This window comes from Pieris napi, chromosome 2, assembly GCF_905475465.1.
Source record: "Pieris napi chromosome 2, ilPieNapi1.2, whole genome shotgun sequence".
Classification (NCBI taxonomy): domain Eukaryota; kingdom Metazoa; phylum Arthropoda; class Insecta; order Lepidoptera; family Pieridae; genus Pieris; species Pieris napi.
In genome coordinates, this window is record NC_062235.1 from 13,139,881 (window position 1) to 13,155,815 (window position 15,935).

Below are 15,935 nucleotides of genomic sequence, written 5' to 3' on the forward strand. Positions count from 1 at the left end.
AAGTAGGTGATCAGCCTCCTGATGACCTACTTGCCTATTATGTTATGTATGTGCCATGTTTTCCTTCACGTTAGAGCGAATGTTAAATGCGCACATAGAAACTCCACTGGTGCACAGACGGGGATCGAACCTACCTCAGGGATAAGAGTCGCACACTTAAGCGACCAGGAAATCTATTATAACAATTATTTATTATGATTATTTCGCAGCTAAGTCGAATGATTTGACATTTCAATCATAAAGATCTCCAGAAGTTACTATACTAGACAGTAAAACACCTTACTTAGTATATTTTACTAAGTAAGGTGCTTTACTGTCTGTTCCAGATGTTTAAAATTTTTTCTAATTGGTAATCAATCTATAATAATGCGCGCGTAGCTTCAATCTTCTTCAATTTTCGTTCGATTATTTTTGGATTATTCTATTCAATAATCATATTAAATTAGTTCAAACCAGTCGTTCTTGTAATACATAATGCAAACTGTTCAGTTAAATAAATAAAAATAATATGAATACGTTGTCTTTGCGATCTTGTAATATTGATATACAAAACAGTATTCACCTTTATCACATATACCATACAAGTTTGATTTGACAACAACAAACCAGCATGTTCAAGGAAGCCTTTTTGAACAAGTGTTTTGGTCTCTTCTGAAATTGCGACAGGAGAGTGACATTCTTTAATCTCACGAGTAATTTACTAAATGTCGTAGCGATCTTTACAGACCAATAAAACTGTTTTAAGCACTTAGCTATTGGACATTTAGGTTTAGAACTGAATTAAAGTAACAGAATTCCTGTAAACGTACTTGTACCATTATAAATTTAGCGTACAAGTGCGATTAGTTCCGAATGGAAGGACTTATGACAATTTTATTAGTATAATCTTAAATTATGATTTTTGTTTTCGTGAGTTCTTTTTCTTTCGTTAGTTATTTAAAACTTATTAATAAAGATTTATTACAATATTTAAATAAACATTCGAAACTATTTTATTATGCCGTGCATTAATTTATTTATTATAGTAGACCAGTGTTGGCCTAGTGGCTTCAGCGTGCGACTCTCATTCTTGAGGTCGTAGGTTCAATCCCTGTCTGTGCACCAATGGACTTTCTTTTTACGTGCGCATTTAACTTTCGCTTGAACGGTGAAGGAAAACATCTTAGCCTTAGATCCAAAAAGTCGACGGCGTGTGTCAGGCACAGGAGGCTGATCACCTACTTGCCTATTAGATTGATCATGAAACAGATTCAGACATCTGAGGCCCAGACCCAATTAGGGTTGTAGCGCCACTGATTTATTTTATTTGCCATAACATTATGAACACAGAACTCTACACTAAAATACCTAAGTCCTAGAAGCGATAGATTTTAATAAGCAGCGTTCAGAAACTAAACGTGTAATAATCCCATATACTCGTCATATTGACGAATACAAATACGAGAAGATCAAGCTGCTAAGACCTCAGAAATAAATACATTTTAAAACCGATACGTATGGTCCGAGTCTCCAATTGAAGTATCCGTTTTTTTCTATTAGACTGTATATTACATTAGCGATGATTCAGAGGGCACGCGACACTTAATTAGTTAATGAAAACTCGTGCGACCTCTTTGTCTGATCGGTATTAAAATTAATGCTTCATTCAAGACGATATTTGAATGATTTCAAATGGTTTTTATATTCAAACTAGCAAACTCGGCGAACTCCGTTTCGCCACCAGATGGCTTCGTTTTATGTAACATTTCGTTTGGTGATTCCGCTTTTCTGTTGAAAATTTTCCTGAATTTTCGTTTAATTTTAATTTAATTTTGCTATAACGGAGCCCGAGACCTTTCCAACGAATGCAAAATCGTGGAAATCGGTTCGTGCGTTCTGGAGTTATAGCGTCAGGAAGGAAAACCCGACTTATTTTTATATAGTAGATTATTATATGTATTTCTCGTTTTAAACAGATTCACTGTAGAAGCACTGTTTTTTTAAAGATTATTTTAAGCTTTGTTATAAAATAATTACTTGTATTATGTTAAATGAATAATACTTCATTCAACATACAACAAGTAATTATCTCTCATTTTAAATGCGTAACACAGAGGCAACAGGCCTTTTATTGGCAAGCAAGATTCCAGGCGACAAGGCGCTAACTTCCTATAGCGATATTGACAGAAATCCCGATCCCAATAATGAGATTTTGTTTCGTACTATCCCAAGGTTGTGGATATTGAGAGAACTATATCGAAATTGTATAGAAAAATGCCGGGCTCTACTCTCTCCTACGGACTCTCTACTCCAAAGGGATCAAAATCGAAGTTGGAGGAAAGACTCTTATATTTGAGCCGTTTATTATTTTCTCTGCGGCCGCCCCAGCTTTTTTGTTTGAGGTGAGACGGGGCAAACGATACGATACGATTATTAAGTATATATTAGTAAAGAATAAAATAAAGCAAGTTTCCTCTTTGTTAAGTAAATAGAAATTACATTATTCACACTGATAGGTGAGGTAAAGGATACGAAAGTATTATTATTTAAACATTTAAATAATACTTAAAATTCAGTGAACAAATCTGAAAAATATCTTAAACAATCTTCAGCCACTTACAGTGAAGTATTTATTTAATTTGTCGTCTAAATTTAATAGCTTCGGATCTGGAAGTGGGCCAAATCTCATTTCACCAGGTTTTGTGCAATCGTCCTATTTTTTAAACTAAAACTGTCTCAACGCTCCACGAAATCCAGTTCGCGTCGAATTAATTGTCATCACCTGTTGCGAAATGTACTGGGATAATGATTTACATTGTCTCCAATAGCTCGTAATTGCTTAGCTATTATTAAATTAATTAATTAGGAGTAGAGTAGAAAAAAATAAATAAAATAATAACAGTGGCCCTACAACCTTTTTAGATTTACTGTATCTGTTTCATGATCATTTATCAATCTAATAGGCAAGTAGGTGATCAGCCTCCTGTGCATGACACACGCCGTCGACTTTTTCGGTCTATCGCAAGCCGCTTTTCTCACGATGTTTTCCTTCACCGTTCGAGCGAATGGTAAATGCGCACATAGAAAGAAAGTCCATCGGTGCAAAGCCAGTGATCGCACCTACGACCCCTGAAGACATTAGGGCAACACTGCACTCTAGAGTAGGAATACAAGATTTTTATTCAATTAAAATAACTATTAATTTAATATGTGAAATTAACTTTCAGTAGTACCTAAAGCTATAAATGAAAATTATAATTACTGTTTACTCACTAAAACACTTCATCATACATCACAGTATCATATAAAACAATAATTTAGAATAGAAAAAAAGTGATTTTCAAAAAAAAGAGAAGAAGAAAAAGACGTGTTAGCAGGAAGTGAATGGAGAAAGAAAGCTATGGATAGAGACATTTAGAAAAAGCTGGAGCAGTCCTTTACACATGAAGGGGTTCCGATCAATGGTACTGAAGGAAGTTAGGATATTATAAAGAAAATTAAACTGTATATTCTACATTTGTAAAGATTGGAAATAATCGTAATTAATAATTAAAATAATAATAATTAATAAACTTAATTATTATTATTATTAATTATTATTATTATTATTATTATAAAATATTAAATAGTGATAAGTAATTACTGTCGTATATAAATAAAACTTTGCAAACTCTAATAACGTTTATTTACCTGGAGTTTGATATGTAATATTAGGATGGTCACAAAGACGGTAGCCGTTTAGCTAAAGTCACGTAAACTTCAGAATGTTCCGTTGATAAATATCGCAGCCTACAGTCGTTATATAAAGCGCTGGTAAAAATTCGTTGCCCACGAGAACATAAATATAAATTAAAAATGAATTGCCATGTAAAATCAGCTCAGAAGTTCTAAAGGTAATTAATTGGAAATATTACGACAGTATAATTACATAATTATATTATATTTAATCTATGCATTCATTATTTTTCCATTTTATAATTTTGAGTGCGACTCCTGTATCCCTGGAATGGACGATGGACCGATGGACTCTCTGTCTATGTGCATATTTTACACTCGCTCGTACAGTGAAGAAAAACATCGTGAGGAAACCAGAAGACTCACCCACCATTATAATTTCATTGAAATAAAACTTTCATAATCAAAAACTATGTTTTCTCATTGTTTTGTGCAACGAAGTGTAAAATAATTAAGTCTATGTATATTGTTGTCAACATATATTTTGATTAAAAATAAATATTTATTTCACGCAGTGCTTCCTTTATTTTAAATAAAAGATTTTTGGAAATAAACATAAAATATAATGTATTTCTTTTAAGAAAAGTAAAGAATAGAGTACAAATAAAAAAAACTTAAAACCTTTTTATATTAATAAGACAAAGCCACAAGGAGCCATAAAATTGCTGTTTTTTTTTAATTTACGGAAATAAATATGTGCATTTCTCTGTGGCTGTACCTGATTTAGAACTAAACGTTATTCCGTCGGCTTCCGGTCCAGAGATAAGAAGATTGCAGATGTGAATACTTTATGTACGATTAGCACAACTTCGTACGTTACTTGAATAAAGTGCGTGACTCACTTGTGCTTAAGTTTAATGTTTTGTACAAAGTGAATTTAAAAACGATTGCAAAGACGGTTAAGGATGTCGTTTTGTAAAACGTTTAAGAACTTTCTGTTTGGGATTTTTCGCCTGATTCATTTTCATCTGGTTTCTGAACATAGTTCGAAACAATTACTCTTACGCTAGGATTATAAAGTCTGCCCTTTTTGGGTGTCTCGTCGGCTCGTTATGATTCTTAAAAAAAAATCGATGCCCTCGCATTTTTCGTAATGAACTAAGCGACTGTTAAACTAAGCTCCTTTGTGATTAGTATGAAAGAATTGTTCAGGTTATAGTTAGATTTTTTTGTATTTTGTCTGCACATATTGTGAAGAGTTTGAGCTGTACATAAGTATGACATTTTTCAAAATACTTTAAGTTTTACTTTGTCGCTTGTCAGTGTCAGTATTGTTAACTTCGTAGTTTTTTTTTCGTTAGAATATTCTATCTAAAAGTATATAATGTCTTTGGTGACTCTCGATATCTTCAAAACCAACTTCAACAATAAAATAATTGTTTTCTACTTTTTTATTAAATTGTTTCCCAATTAGAAGTAAGACCAGACCACAAATTTATACAATAAAACATAGCGACAAGAAAAATAAAGCTAAATTAATATTAAAAATAATTAATCAATTTAAATGTTTTAGTCATATTACATTTGACACTATGACAATTGACTACCACAATTACAGATGAAATGAGGAATGACATGTCCTACATAATTTTGACACAACGCAGATAATTGTAAAGCTGTCATTGTGCAGACTAAAATTGCGAATGATTTATTACAGTTTCTACGGAGTAAAATCTTATCTGCAATTGTTCTGTGTATGATTATATCTGTATGCGAATTTAATATGTAACATATATAAATTGAAAGCATTTCATATACGTTTATTAAATTGAATAATAAAGTTAAAGCTTAAAAAAATTTTTTTTTGATAATTAAAAATTTATAAAAATAGAATAGACCTATGACGTGGTTTTTATTATGTTAATCTATGGCAGTTTTATTTTTCTAACAGACAAAATTACAACAGGCGACTGGAAGAGCCTTTTGGACAGGAGACTTAAAGACCGAAAAGTGACGGAATTGATTTAACAATTTTTTAATTGTTATTTTATTTTTAAAACAAATTTAAATAAGCATGTTTGTTAACACTTCGTTCTCCGCTAATTCGCTCAGCTTAAGCTTCCGCTACCCGCTGTAAGTGGCACTCGAGTGATCGTAATTGCATTTGTATCGAGTAAGACAATAAGCCAGAGATTGTATCAGGACATGCGTTTAAGTAATTGCGGGAACTGCTATTGTTAACCGTTCGACGCAAATTGGGCATTAGCAATAATTTATCGAGTTTTAAATTAACTTGCTTTGGTCATTTCGACATTCGCAGTGGTTTTCAAAGTGTTTTCATGTTATGCGAGTGTATACATATTTTACTTTGGTGTATTTTATTTATACGTACTTTTATATAGGTGTGCAAGTCTTATCACTCAGAGTTTCAACTAAGGAGCGGTAATTGTAATGTCGTAACCGGGGTTTAAACGCACAACACAATTGAGAGTCGAAGCTAACACTTATTGGTTTATGACCAAACTATACTATTACTAAAAATGAATTAAAAATGATATTTTGTCTTTCTTGCTTACTCCACGTAAGCAATTTCTTTTTAGAATAGATAAAATGTTGGCTCTTGCTTCTTACTATCGTTTAAGATCAAAGTCTTCTCTGCCTTGTTAGGCAATAACTATTGTATCGCAGAGGCTCAAACCTACGGTAATATTAAATATAAAATATTTACAGTAGATACTGTACGAGCCAAGACTATACATTCTCACTAACGCTTTCTTAGTTTTATAAACCCGAGATTTCGTAAATCATTGGAGTTACGCCCGAGAGTATACGCCAGACGCAGGCAATTTCTTCAGAATTTTATTTCATTTCTTTAATACAAATTATTTATTCATCATTAATTCATTCTTTTGTTATATGTAGAATATAATATTGACTAGTATTTAAAGCATCCCGTTGACCCAGGAATCGTACAGCTACTCTCTTATTTCTAAAGATACATCAGTCTCTTTCTGTCAAATGATTATTACGCTGTGATGAAACGTGACAGAAAAACCTTAAAACTTTTGAATCATAATTAGATGTTTGTCAATTTATTTCAAGAGGTTTGAGATCTTGTGTGAGTGGACAAGACGAATGTCAATGATTGCTAATGATAACTATTGTTCTGTGTCATTGGGCGCAGGTGCGGTCGTAATCTCCATAAACAATACTATACAGACCGACAATCTCAAGGAATATTTTCATGCTTGAAAAAACGCAAATTGAATTTAAATTCATCAGCGCGCGTGGAAACTGTGTGGGGTTTTTCTTTGTAGGTGCGCAAATAAAACTTGTACTGACGGTCTTGTTCAGAGTTCAGTAAAAAAAAAAACTACAGAAATAAAACCATCACAGATATAACGGTTAAAAATGGACCATTCCAATTTCAAAAGAAACAATTGACAGTCAACTGTCACGCACAGTATTTTGGTACGAGTCAATTTGTCGGAACTTCAAACGCACGTAGCGGCTTGTCAAAAGCGCTATCGGACATCTCGGTCTAGGTGTAATGGTCTGTGCCTTCTCAAGTGACGTGTAGGTTGTTATTTTGACGCGGTTACGTGACACATGGCTGCCCTTCTTTGGGTGCCTCTGATTGACGACATGTTAGTCACCAGTATTACAGACTCCCTTTGACCTGCGGTTACATGTAAGAGAATTTAAAGCGGCTCATTTGATGGTTTTTTCACACGATTATAAGCAAAGCAAAGCAAAGTTTTCTCTATTTTTACATTTCTTTTAACGTTTATAAACGCATCTAAAACAGAAGTGGCAATGGGCGGGGCATAAAGGAGGATGCACAAATAAAAGGTGGTCTTTAAAGATAGTAATATGGAAAGGACCAAGGGGAAAAAGGAGAAGAGAGCGCCCTAAGAAAAGGCGGATAGAAGAAATATAAGCGTTAGCTCCTGCTAAGGAAGCGAATGGAGAAACAAATCACATCACAGGCAAATCGATGGGATGGAGATATTTGGAAAAAGCTGGAGGAGGCCTGTTCCCGTGAAGGGGTTCCGATCAATGGTACTGAAGGAAGTTAGGATGTAATGTTAGGATGTGACGTAACGCAACTGAATGCGTAAATGGACTGTTTTTAAGGCTTATACAATCTTTAACTAAGCATTAAACGACTAGTTAAAGTAACCTGATAGCATCTTTAAGCTTTAATAATGTTAATCATATGATCAACCAGCCGTTTGTTGTAGTTCTAACTTTGCTTTGTTTTTTTTCTTACTATGTCAAACGTTGTCAAAAGTGTTATACTTACAGATAGCCACGGGCAGTTACGGGCAGGTGACTCACCTGATGTTGCTGCCGCCCATGGACACTCACATTGCCAGAAGGATTGTCAGCCTTATAAAAATTGGTACGCACTTAAGGACCCTAAGTCGAATTGATTTGGAAATACGTCAGTGGGCAGCTGGTACCACAAAGTGGTGGTGCGCGGTAAAAAATGCCTTAAGAAACGCTCAGTCGTGGAACCACGGACGTCGAGATTATACGGATGGTATTTTGTAAAAAGGAAGGATGGTATTTTTTTTAGCTTTGTATGAAGAAGAATGAGAGCAAGACAATGCGATATTCTTCACAAACAAGATGCGTTTTTAAATAATCCACTAATGACTCGACCTCAATTGATATTTCACTCATCTCATGTCTTACAGGAGTAGCTTCGTGCAAAATTTAAACAAAAGGGATCTGAGAACTTTTACAGTTTCAAATCTGGGGCATACTTTAACGAGACTGGGAATTTGTAATATCAGTATGTATTGCAATCTTGTACCAAAGAAAAATGTTTAAAATTAATTTAAACAAACCAAGTAGCTAGATTTCAGTGGTCGCATTTCATTAAGAATGGAATCTTTTATTGAAATTGAGGTAAGCCGGCTGAAGTGAATAAAAATTTGTTTGTACACTATCAAGGTTCTAATTAAGAAATAGTATTTATTTCGTAATCCTACAACTAACAAAAATTATATATCAGAACAAACAATTATACTAAAAATATAGCCAAAGATGGAATTCATAATATTTACAAAGAGGTTCAAACATTTACGAAAGGGAAAAGCAATAAAAAATATTAAAAACTTTTAACTAAGAAATACCTAATTTGGCTATGTGTGTGTAAAAGTGAGGGTATGTACGTGAAGGTGTGTATGTGGGGTATGCTCATTATGCAGGTGGTTTTGCGCTATGGATATTCTTAATAATCCTTTTAACCATATTCCGCGATTGCTTAAACCAGTCAAGACTTAAATATTGGTCGTTGTTTGTCCGGGCTACGCGATACTAAACTGATTTTTTTGCATAGTTAGTGTTGATGTGAAGAACATGAAACAAAGCACGACTACGAGGCTTTTAGGCAGGAACATGGTGAATTACCACCATATAAGTTGTATAACCGAACAAACACTAGTTATCCAACTTGATATATTCGGTAGTGGACTGATTTTTTAAAAAAAAAAAACATTGTTAAGTGCCTATCTGTACCTAATCCACATAGCAAGAGGCAAACGGGCCGGAGGCCCACCTGACGTTAAGTGTTCTGCCCATGAACGACACTCACATTGCCAGAAGGCTCGCAAGTGCGTTGCCGGCCTTTAAAGTGAAGAAAGTGATTTTTAATGGATTTTGTTACATTTATGTTCATCATAATTGTCATGTATTTTAGAATAGCTTGTGACATATACTGTAGATATATCATTATATATATGATATAGTGAACAAATAAATTAATAAACTTGAACATTTAAAAAATACTGATATTGAAATAACGTCGCATTTATTTCAAAACATTGAGATTATATAAAATCTATTTAATGCAATTTAAATGTCAAATAAAATATAAATCTTTATGAAATGAAGAGTTTCTTTTCAGAGCAAAGTGTTATTTTTTATAGAAAATTCTACAATATAAAGCATTCAAAATCTTTATATATAAAGTTAATTATCGTCTTGACATCCCGACAGAGTTGTTGTCACACCGATTGTGAGATAGCGTTTTATTTTTAAAATAAAAAGTTTTTAGCACATGTGCAGTTTATGATATAAATTTTTATTTTTATATTTCGTTATGATCAATACGCAAATACAACATTGATAAAATAAATACTCTAACCAAAGCATAATTATATATTTTAACTGTTAATATGAGTGATTAGTCAAATTAAGGTCAAAGAAGTCTATCAGCGTAGTAGACCTAATCAGAACCTTTCCATCGTGTTTACTTGATTTTTTGTACAGGATAGTGGGGCAAACGATCGAGGCGGGACCTCCAAAAAGGGCAGTCATAGCTTTGAGGGAGCTATGCTCTTTTTTAAGCAATTGCAGGTCGTATCTCCTAGGACCGGAAGTCGATTCCACAGTTCGCTACTTCGCAAAGAAAATGTGTTGTAAAGCCGACCTTGGAAGACTTGTAGCCATGAAGGTAATGCGGATAAAACGAGTCAGGAGAAATCAACCCAAACAACTCTTCAGAACACTCTCCATAGTACACTTTGTTGAATAGAGACGCATAGAGACGCAATGTAGAGACATTGACATGATTGACGCTCTGCGTAGAGAGAGAGAGAATCAAGCTTATCAGTCCTACATTGGAGATTGACAATTCAACAAGCCCTTCGCTGAATGTGGTCAAAAAGAAGAAGCTGGTACTCCAGATAAGGGCGTACTTGAGCCTCGTAGAGCTGCATACTTTGTACCTCAGTAAAAGCCTGCTTACCCCAAAACACCCAGCTATTTGGAAGCCAGTTTGGCTTTTCTTCCGCTTCCTACATCCTCTCCCTTAATTTCCACAGCTTCGGCCAGATAGGCAAAAAGAGTCAGATATTTTTCTCTGTTTATTTAGCTTGAACAGACTGAAGCAAGCATACGATATCTTCCCGTTTTAATGTTTAAAGAAGGTACTTTTCGTGCTTTACTTTAGCGTTTATAGATTTTGTAAGCATATAAAGAACTAGGGGCAGTTACCTCAGCGTGTGACTCTCACCTCTGAGGTCGTAGGTTCGATCCGGGCTGTGCACCAAAGGACTTTCTATATATGGGCTACCTAACACTCGTCGGTTCGGAAATTCTTCAGTATATGTATTATTCTTGATTGTTTAACTGTAGACACCATAACAAATTTTGATATTGATTCTATGTATAAATTGAACTCTGGGTACCACTTATGTCTATTAATAGGAGACAAATATATCGTGAATCGTTTATTGAATGTTATTTGAATACATAGACAAAAGTAACGTTGTGTGTATACTAAAATTCGGTAATTAAAATAGTTTAGATGTCGAAAAAGACTTCAATTATGGCTAGACTTCTTCGAAAAATCTTCAAAAGAATAGGCGAGGTTTGAACGAATTGAATAAAATGGGAGCATCTGATTGGTAGATAAATTCGTATTCTACATGAAAGTGAAAATGTTTTATCGCTTTTTCATTTGAACCAATCATATTGTAGGTGTTTGAAGACTCCGCCTATTTTCATAGTCTATCTCGATTTGGGTATGCCTAAGAATCTATGATTCACCAGATTGAAAGTGATGAGCTATTACGTTTTTTTTTGTAAGTAGTATGAGTATCGCCCAGTGTTTTGGGTGGTACGGTAGTCTTCTGTGATGATTTTGTTTCAATATGTCAAGTACAGCATGGTGTTCCATCATAAGCATGTCAATGGCTGCAGTTCTTTACAATTTCCTTATAAACAAAAAACTTGACGACTAAAAGAGTGGCGGAGAGGTCCTTGCCAGTTCTTTACGAGCTCGTCTCAATAGTGCGTTAATGCTAAAGTGGTATTCAGTTCGAACCATTTGTGTTTCAATCACAAAAGTCTGATTACTTTCAGATACAGAAATGAATCCTTTCTATTTTTTTTGTTACAGGAGGCAGACGGGCAGTAGGCTCAACTGAAGTTAAGTGGTACCGCCGCCCATGGACACTTACACTGCCAGAAGGCTCGCAAGCGCGCTGCCGGCCTTTTAAGAGTTGGTACGGTCTTTTCTTGAAAGACAAGGAGTCTAATCTATATTCCGATAGTGAACTAAGTGTTATAAAAGATTAAATGAATACGTGAACTTCAAAAGCAATCATGTATTTTGTTAGAAGAGTATTGTTTTACAACTTTTGTCTAGATTACAGTATTGATGTCGCAGTCCTGTCGGCTGATATCATTTTGCAAACACAGATTAGTTCATCCGGTATTCATATCAAATGCTGATCCAAAATAATTGTGTCGCGTGTATAAGCATTTCAATTATTTAGATATTAAACTAAACAATTAATATTCTTTAAATATTTTATTTATTATTATTTTATAAAATGCTGTGCCCCGCTTTAATTGGCCTAAAGCATTTTTGTTATATAGAATATGGTCATCCTTAAAGTGACTATCATTAAAAAGTGTTTAATAATACTGACCAAAGATTAGTGCGTACAAACGGTCTTTAGATATATATTATGAGTAAAGATTTTTGTATAGAGTTCCGAGTTTATTGACTTCACAATCCGAGAATATGGCAATTACAGGCGAAGTTACAGATTTAAAATTGGCGAATGAATTGAATTGTGAATTTTTGTAGTTAACAGTTCTTGGCCAATAGTTTAATATAAAAACTTCTAATTTATAAAACTCTGCATTATGTAGACAGGGCGTGTGTTGAATAATTTTGAAACACAACTTAATAAAGGCTCAGATGTGAAAAGTATTATCTTAAATGTAAGCTATTTAGAAAAAACATGGTTTTACCCACGAGTCTTAGCTTGTTATTATTTGATTGATTTGTTATTTACGTTTCTGATTGATTAAATCGAAACATTTACGAAACATATTTTTAAACAAATAAAAATAATTGATAATATACGTGTAATCCTAATCAAACGTTATTTTTATGAGGGATTGGCGGGGAAATACAATTATAAAGAAAAACGTATATTATATGTATTGTGCAATAAAATCTATTCGAAATTATTATTTATCAGAAATGAATTCTTATTTAATAATACTAAGCATTGTTATACTTTATTACTCTATAATTTTAGGTTATTTTAACAATGCACAAAAAGTGCGTAGGCGAGAAACCTGTTGCATGGCTTAATCTGTGGTACGATCTGCGTTGCCATATGTATTAATTCATAAAACAAGTCTATGGGCCATTCATATTTAAATGACATAATATTGTTTATTTATGGCCCTTTCATTGTCTATTAATATCGATATTCGTATATACATTTTTTAGTTTTAGACTAAGTCAACAATATTCTCAAATCACGACGCGAATATTCAATGAAAATATATTTTTATTTTCTCAAATGTATGTTAATTACGAATTCCCAGTATTGACAAGAAATTTTAGAGAATATTTGTAGCTTGTGATGTGTTTTGCTTTTTGGCGGGAAACTATACCCATTCCCAAATGTCAAATATTTTCTTCGTTTTTGATATCAAAACTCAGTATAAAATTAAATTTACAGATAGTAAACGATTGACCTCAGTAATTAACACGAATTGCCGGCTAAATCACTGCCGTGAATCAAGTACATTTATCGTCCACGTGCTTTACTAAAGTAGGATCAAAATCAGTGAATCTGTTGATTGTTAAAGTGATACACCATCTTAGAAGGATTTGTACTTGAAGCAGCATAAGCGTCTGTAACGAGTTCTCACCGTGTGTAGTCGGCGTAAAGTAAAGCGCGAAGAAATCGTCGACCGACGTTGTGGCCGGCGAGTGGTAGGGCTGGGGCTGCGCCAGCGGCGGCGGCGGGCCGGCGTAAGGCACCGCGTAGGGCCCGTGCGACGGGCCGGCCTCCAGCAGCTGCATCTGTGATATGTCCACGAACTCGTCGTCCTCCTGGCGCGCGCTCTCGTCCTCCGCGCGCCGCATCGCTGTCGCACAGAGCATCGCACGCGCGCATCCCCGTAAACCAAACGCCACCATATACACTTAACTACGCGATCACAGAACATGAACACATTCGCACCTCGTGCCGCGCGCACCTCGCAAGGAACTGAGCGACGCGAACGGGCGGCCGCCCCCGTCACTCTCGTCTTATCAATGGACGGCAGCCTCCCGCGGTCGTTCATTCACGACGGCCGCGTTAATGGCGCGCGAGGCCCTCGCTTCGCCCACGTGCGCGAGAAAATGGCGCGTCCTCCGAAAAGCGCGGGACGCCCGATGCTTAGAAGTCGGCGTGGGCCCGGAGGCTCGCCGAGCTCGTCATTTACCACTTTCTCCGCTGACTCACTCTGCACCGCGCTAGACCGTTTTGGTCGTTCCGCAATTAGCCACGCGCCCGTGACGTCACGACCCGTGCCCGGATACCTGACCGATTACGTCAGATCGCTTTGGATAAAAATAAAATTGATCATGTTCAAAACTACGTAACGGCTATGCTATGGTATATCGTAATGCTATTTTATAATGTCATATTGACGTATGTATTTACGTAGGCAACGACTCATCAATTATCTCTGTACCGGCTTATTTCCATTTCGATTGAATACCTAAATGCTATTTTGGCTATCAGTTCGGTAAACATATTTCTTGCAAATAAATTCTGTAAAGAAAAGCTCTTCAAAGAGCATTTTATGTTATCGTGCAATTCAAGAATTTCCAATGAAATTAATTAGAGATTTGAAGTTGTACTTAGAAATATATTTTACCCACGTATTCTTAGACATCACTTCGATATAAAGGAGTCGCAATAAGGAAAGGTCGCGTGGCTTCAATGCCGTAACTATGGCAACAACCTGTTGGTCTCCGAACCTTGTAAATGTCAAAGTGCGAGAAAGTAGGCGCCAGCGAAAATTGAGACATTTGTAGATTGCTAATGGGATTTGCAACTTTGTGACCACGACTTTTTAAACGAGCACCACGCCTTCATTCTTAATTCTACATTTCAAGAAAAAAATATTATAGTGAGACGCAAGATTCCATACAGCTCTCTAAAAGGGCACACATGACACAATATATGGAAATAATTAAAGTACTCCATAGATTAACATTCGTTTTTAATTGTCCGTTGAGTGCACTGACTTGCCCGCTTCAAGTCAGTTCCTATACTGTAATAAATAGTTAGTCTTTTTGTAATTATTTTAATTTATCACTGCTTATTGTTGTGTTATTTTTCTCTATGAGTTTGTTAATGTTATCGCATTGGAGTAATCTGTAATGGTAGCTTACTTTGTTGTTAAATAACGAATTGCATGATGGAAAAAAAATTAAGTAATCATACGTTTTGACGTCACAAAAATGTTGACGTAATATGTTTATTGGTTCAATATTTGACACTGTCACACCTACACGTGATTGATTAAAATTAATATGCCCACTCAGCAATCGAATCGGCTACAAAGTTTACGCGTCAATATTGTGAAAATCATGGAAATGGCTTAACCGCCTACGCACATCCGATCCGGCGGCTACGAGTTCTACAGGGTGCTACATAATTAATGCATATTACAAAAGATCTAAGTCACGTACTCATCTTATGCTTAATTAAGCTGGTTTCCTTGGGTTTAGACCACTGTAATTAAAAATATACACAGACAGCTGATCAACTTTCCTAATGATTTTTAAAATTATCTATTTAACTAGATTAGGTAATAAGGTATAAATTATAACATTTGTAATAAAGTTTAAAATAATTATCAAAAGTCGAACTAAAAACTAAAAAAAATCATATCGTAGCAATAAGCAGTATCTTTAGCCTTGGGACGACTCGATTGCTTATAGTGATTTGTTTATTCTACAGTAAACTGATAGAAATTAATGGCTTTGAAGAAAACTTTAAATATAACAGAAGAATAACATATTTTTCCTCGTATAAACACGTATATTCCTTTTTATGCATTATTAATTCTTGAAAGGCCGGCAACGCACTTGCGAGCCTTCTGGCATTGTGAGTGTCCATGGACGGCGGTATCACTTAACATCAGGTGAGCCTCCTGCCCGTTTGCCCCCTATTACATTAAAAAAAAAAACCCACCTGATGTTAAGTGAGATGTGGTCTAATGGAGGGCACGTCTGTCCAGAAGATACATGTTCAACCACCGCGTGAACCAATCCATATCATACAGGACAAACCAAATCGTGCAGTTCGGTGGATATGTCAACAACGAAGAGGTGATTACTCCTACGTGCTTCTAAACTACGTATTCACTTTACACTGCACAATTATAGAGAATTATTAATTTAACTCGATTCGATGAAAACTACTTGAAAACATTGAATGAACCTTATTGTTTTACGT

General features: G+C 35.1%; 1 protein-coding gene across 1 annotated transcript in view; it reads right to left on the bottom strand.

Moving 5' to 3' along the window:
* Positions 1-13,755, bottom strand: part of LOC125060111 (early growth response protein 3) — a 46,687-nt gene extending 32,932 nt beyond the window's left edge. Inside the window, exon 1 of the mRNA XM_047664832.1 lies at positions 13,351-13,755. Within this exon, the coding sequence (XP_047520788.1) occupies positions 13,351-13,621 (271 nt within the window). The 5' untranslated portion in view covers positions 13,622-13,755. The remainder of the gene's footprint in view (positions 1-13,350) is intronic.
* Positions 13,756-15,935: the final 2,180 nt, after the last annotated feature.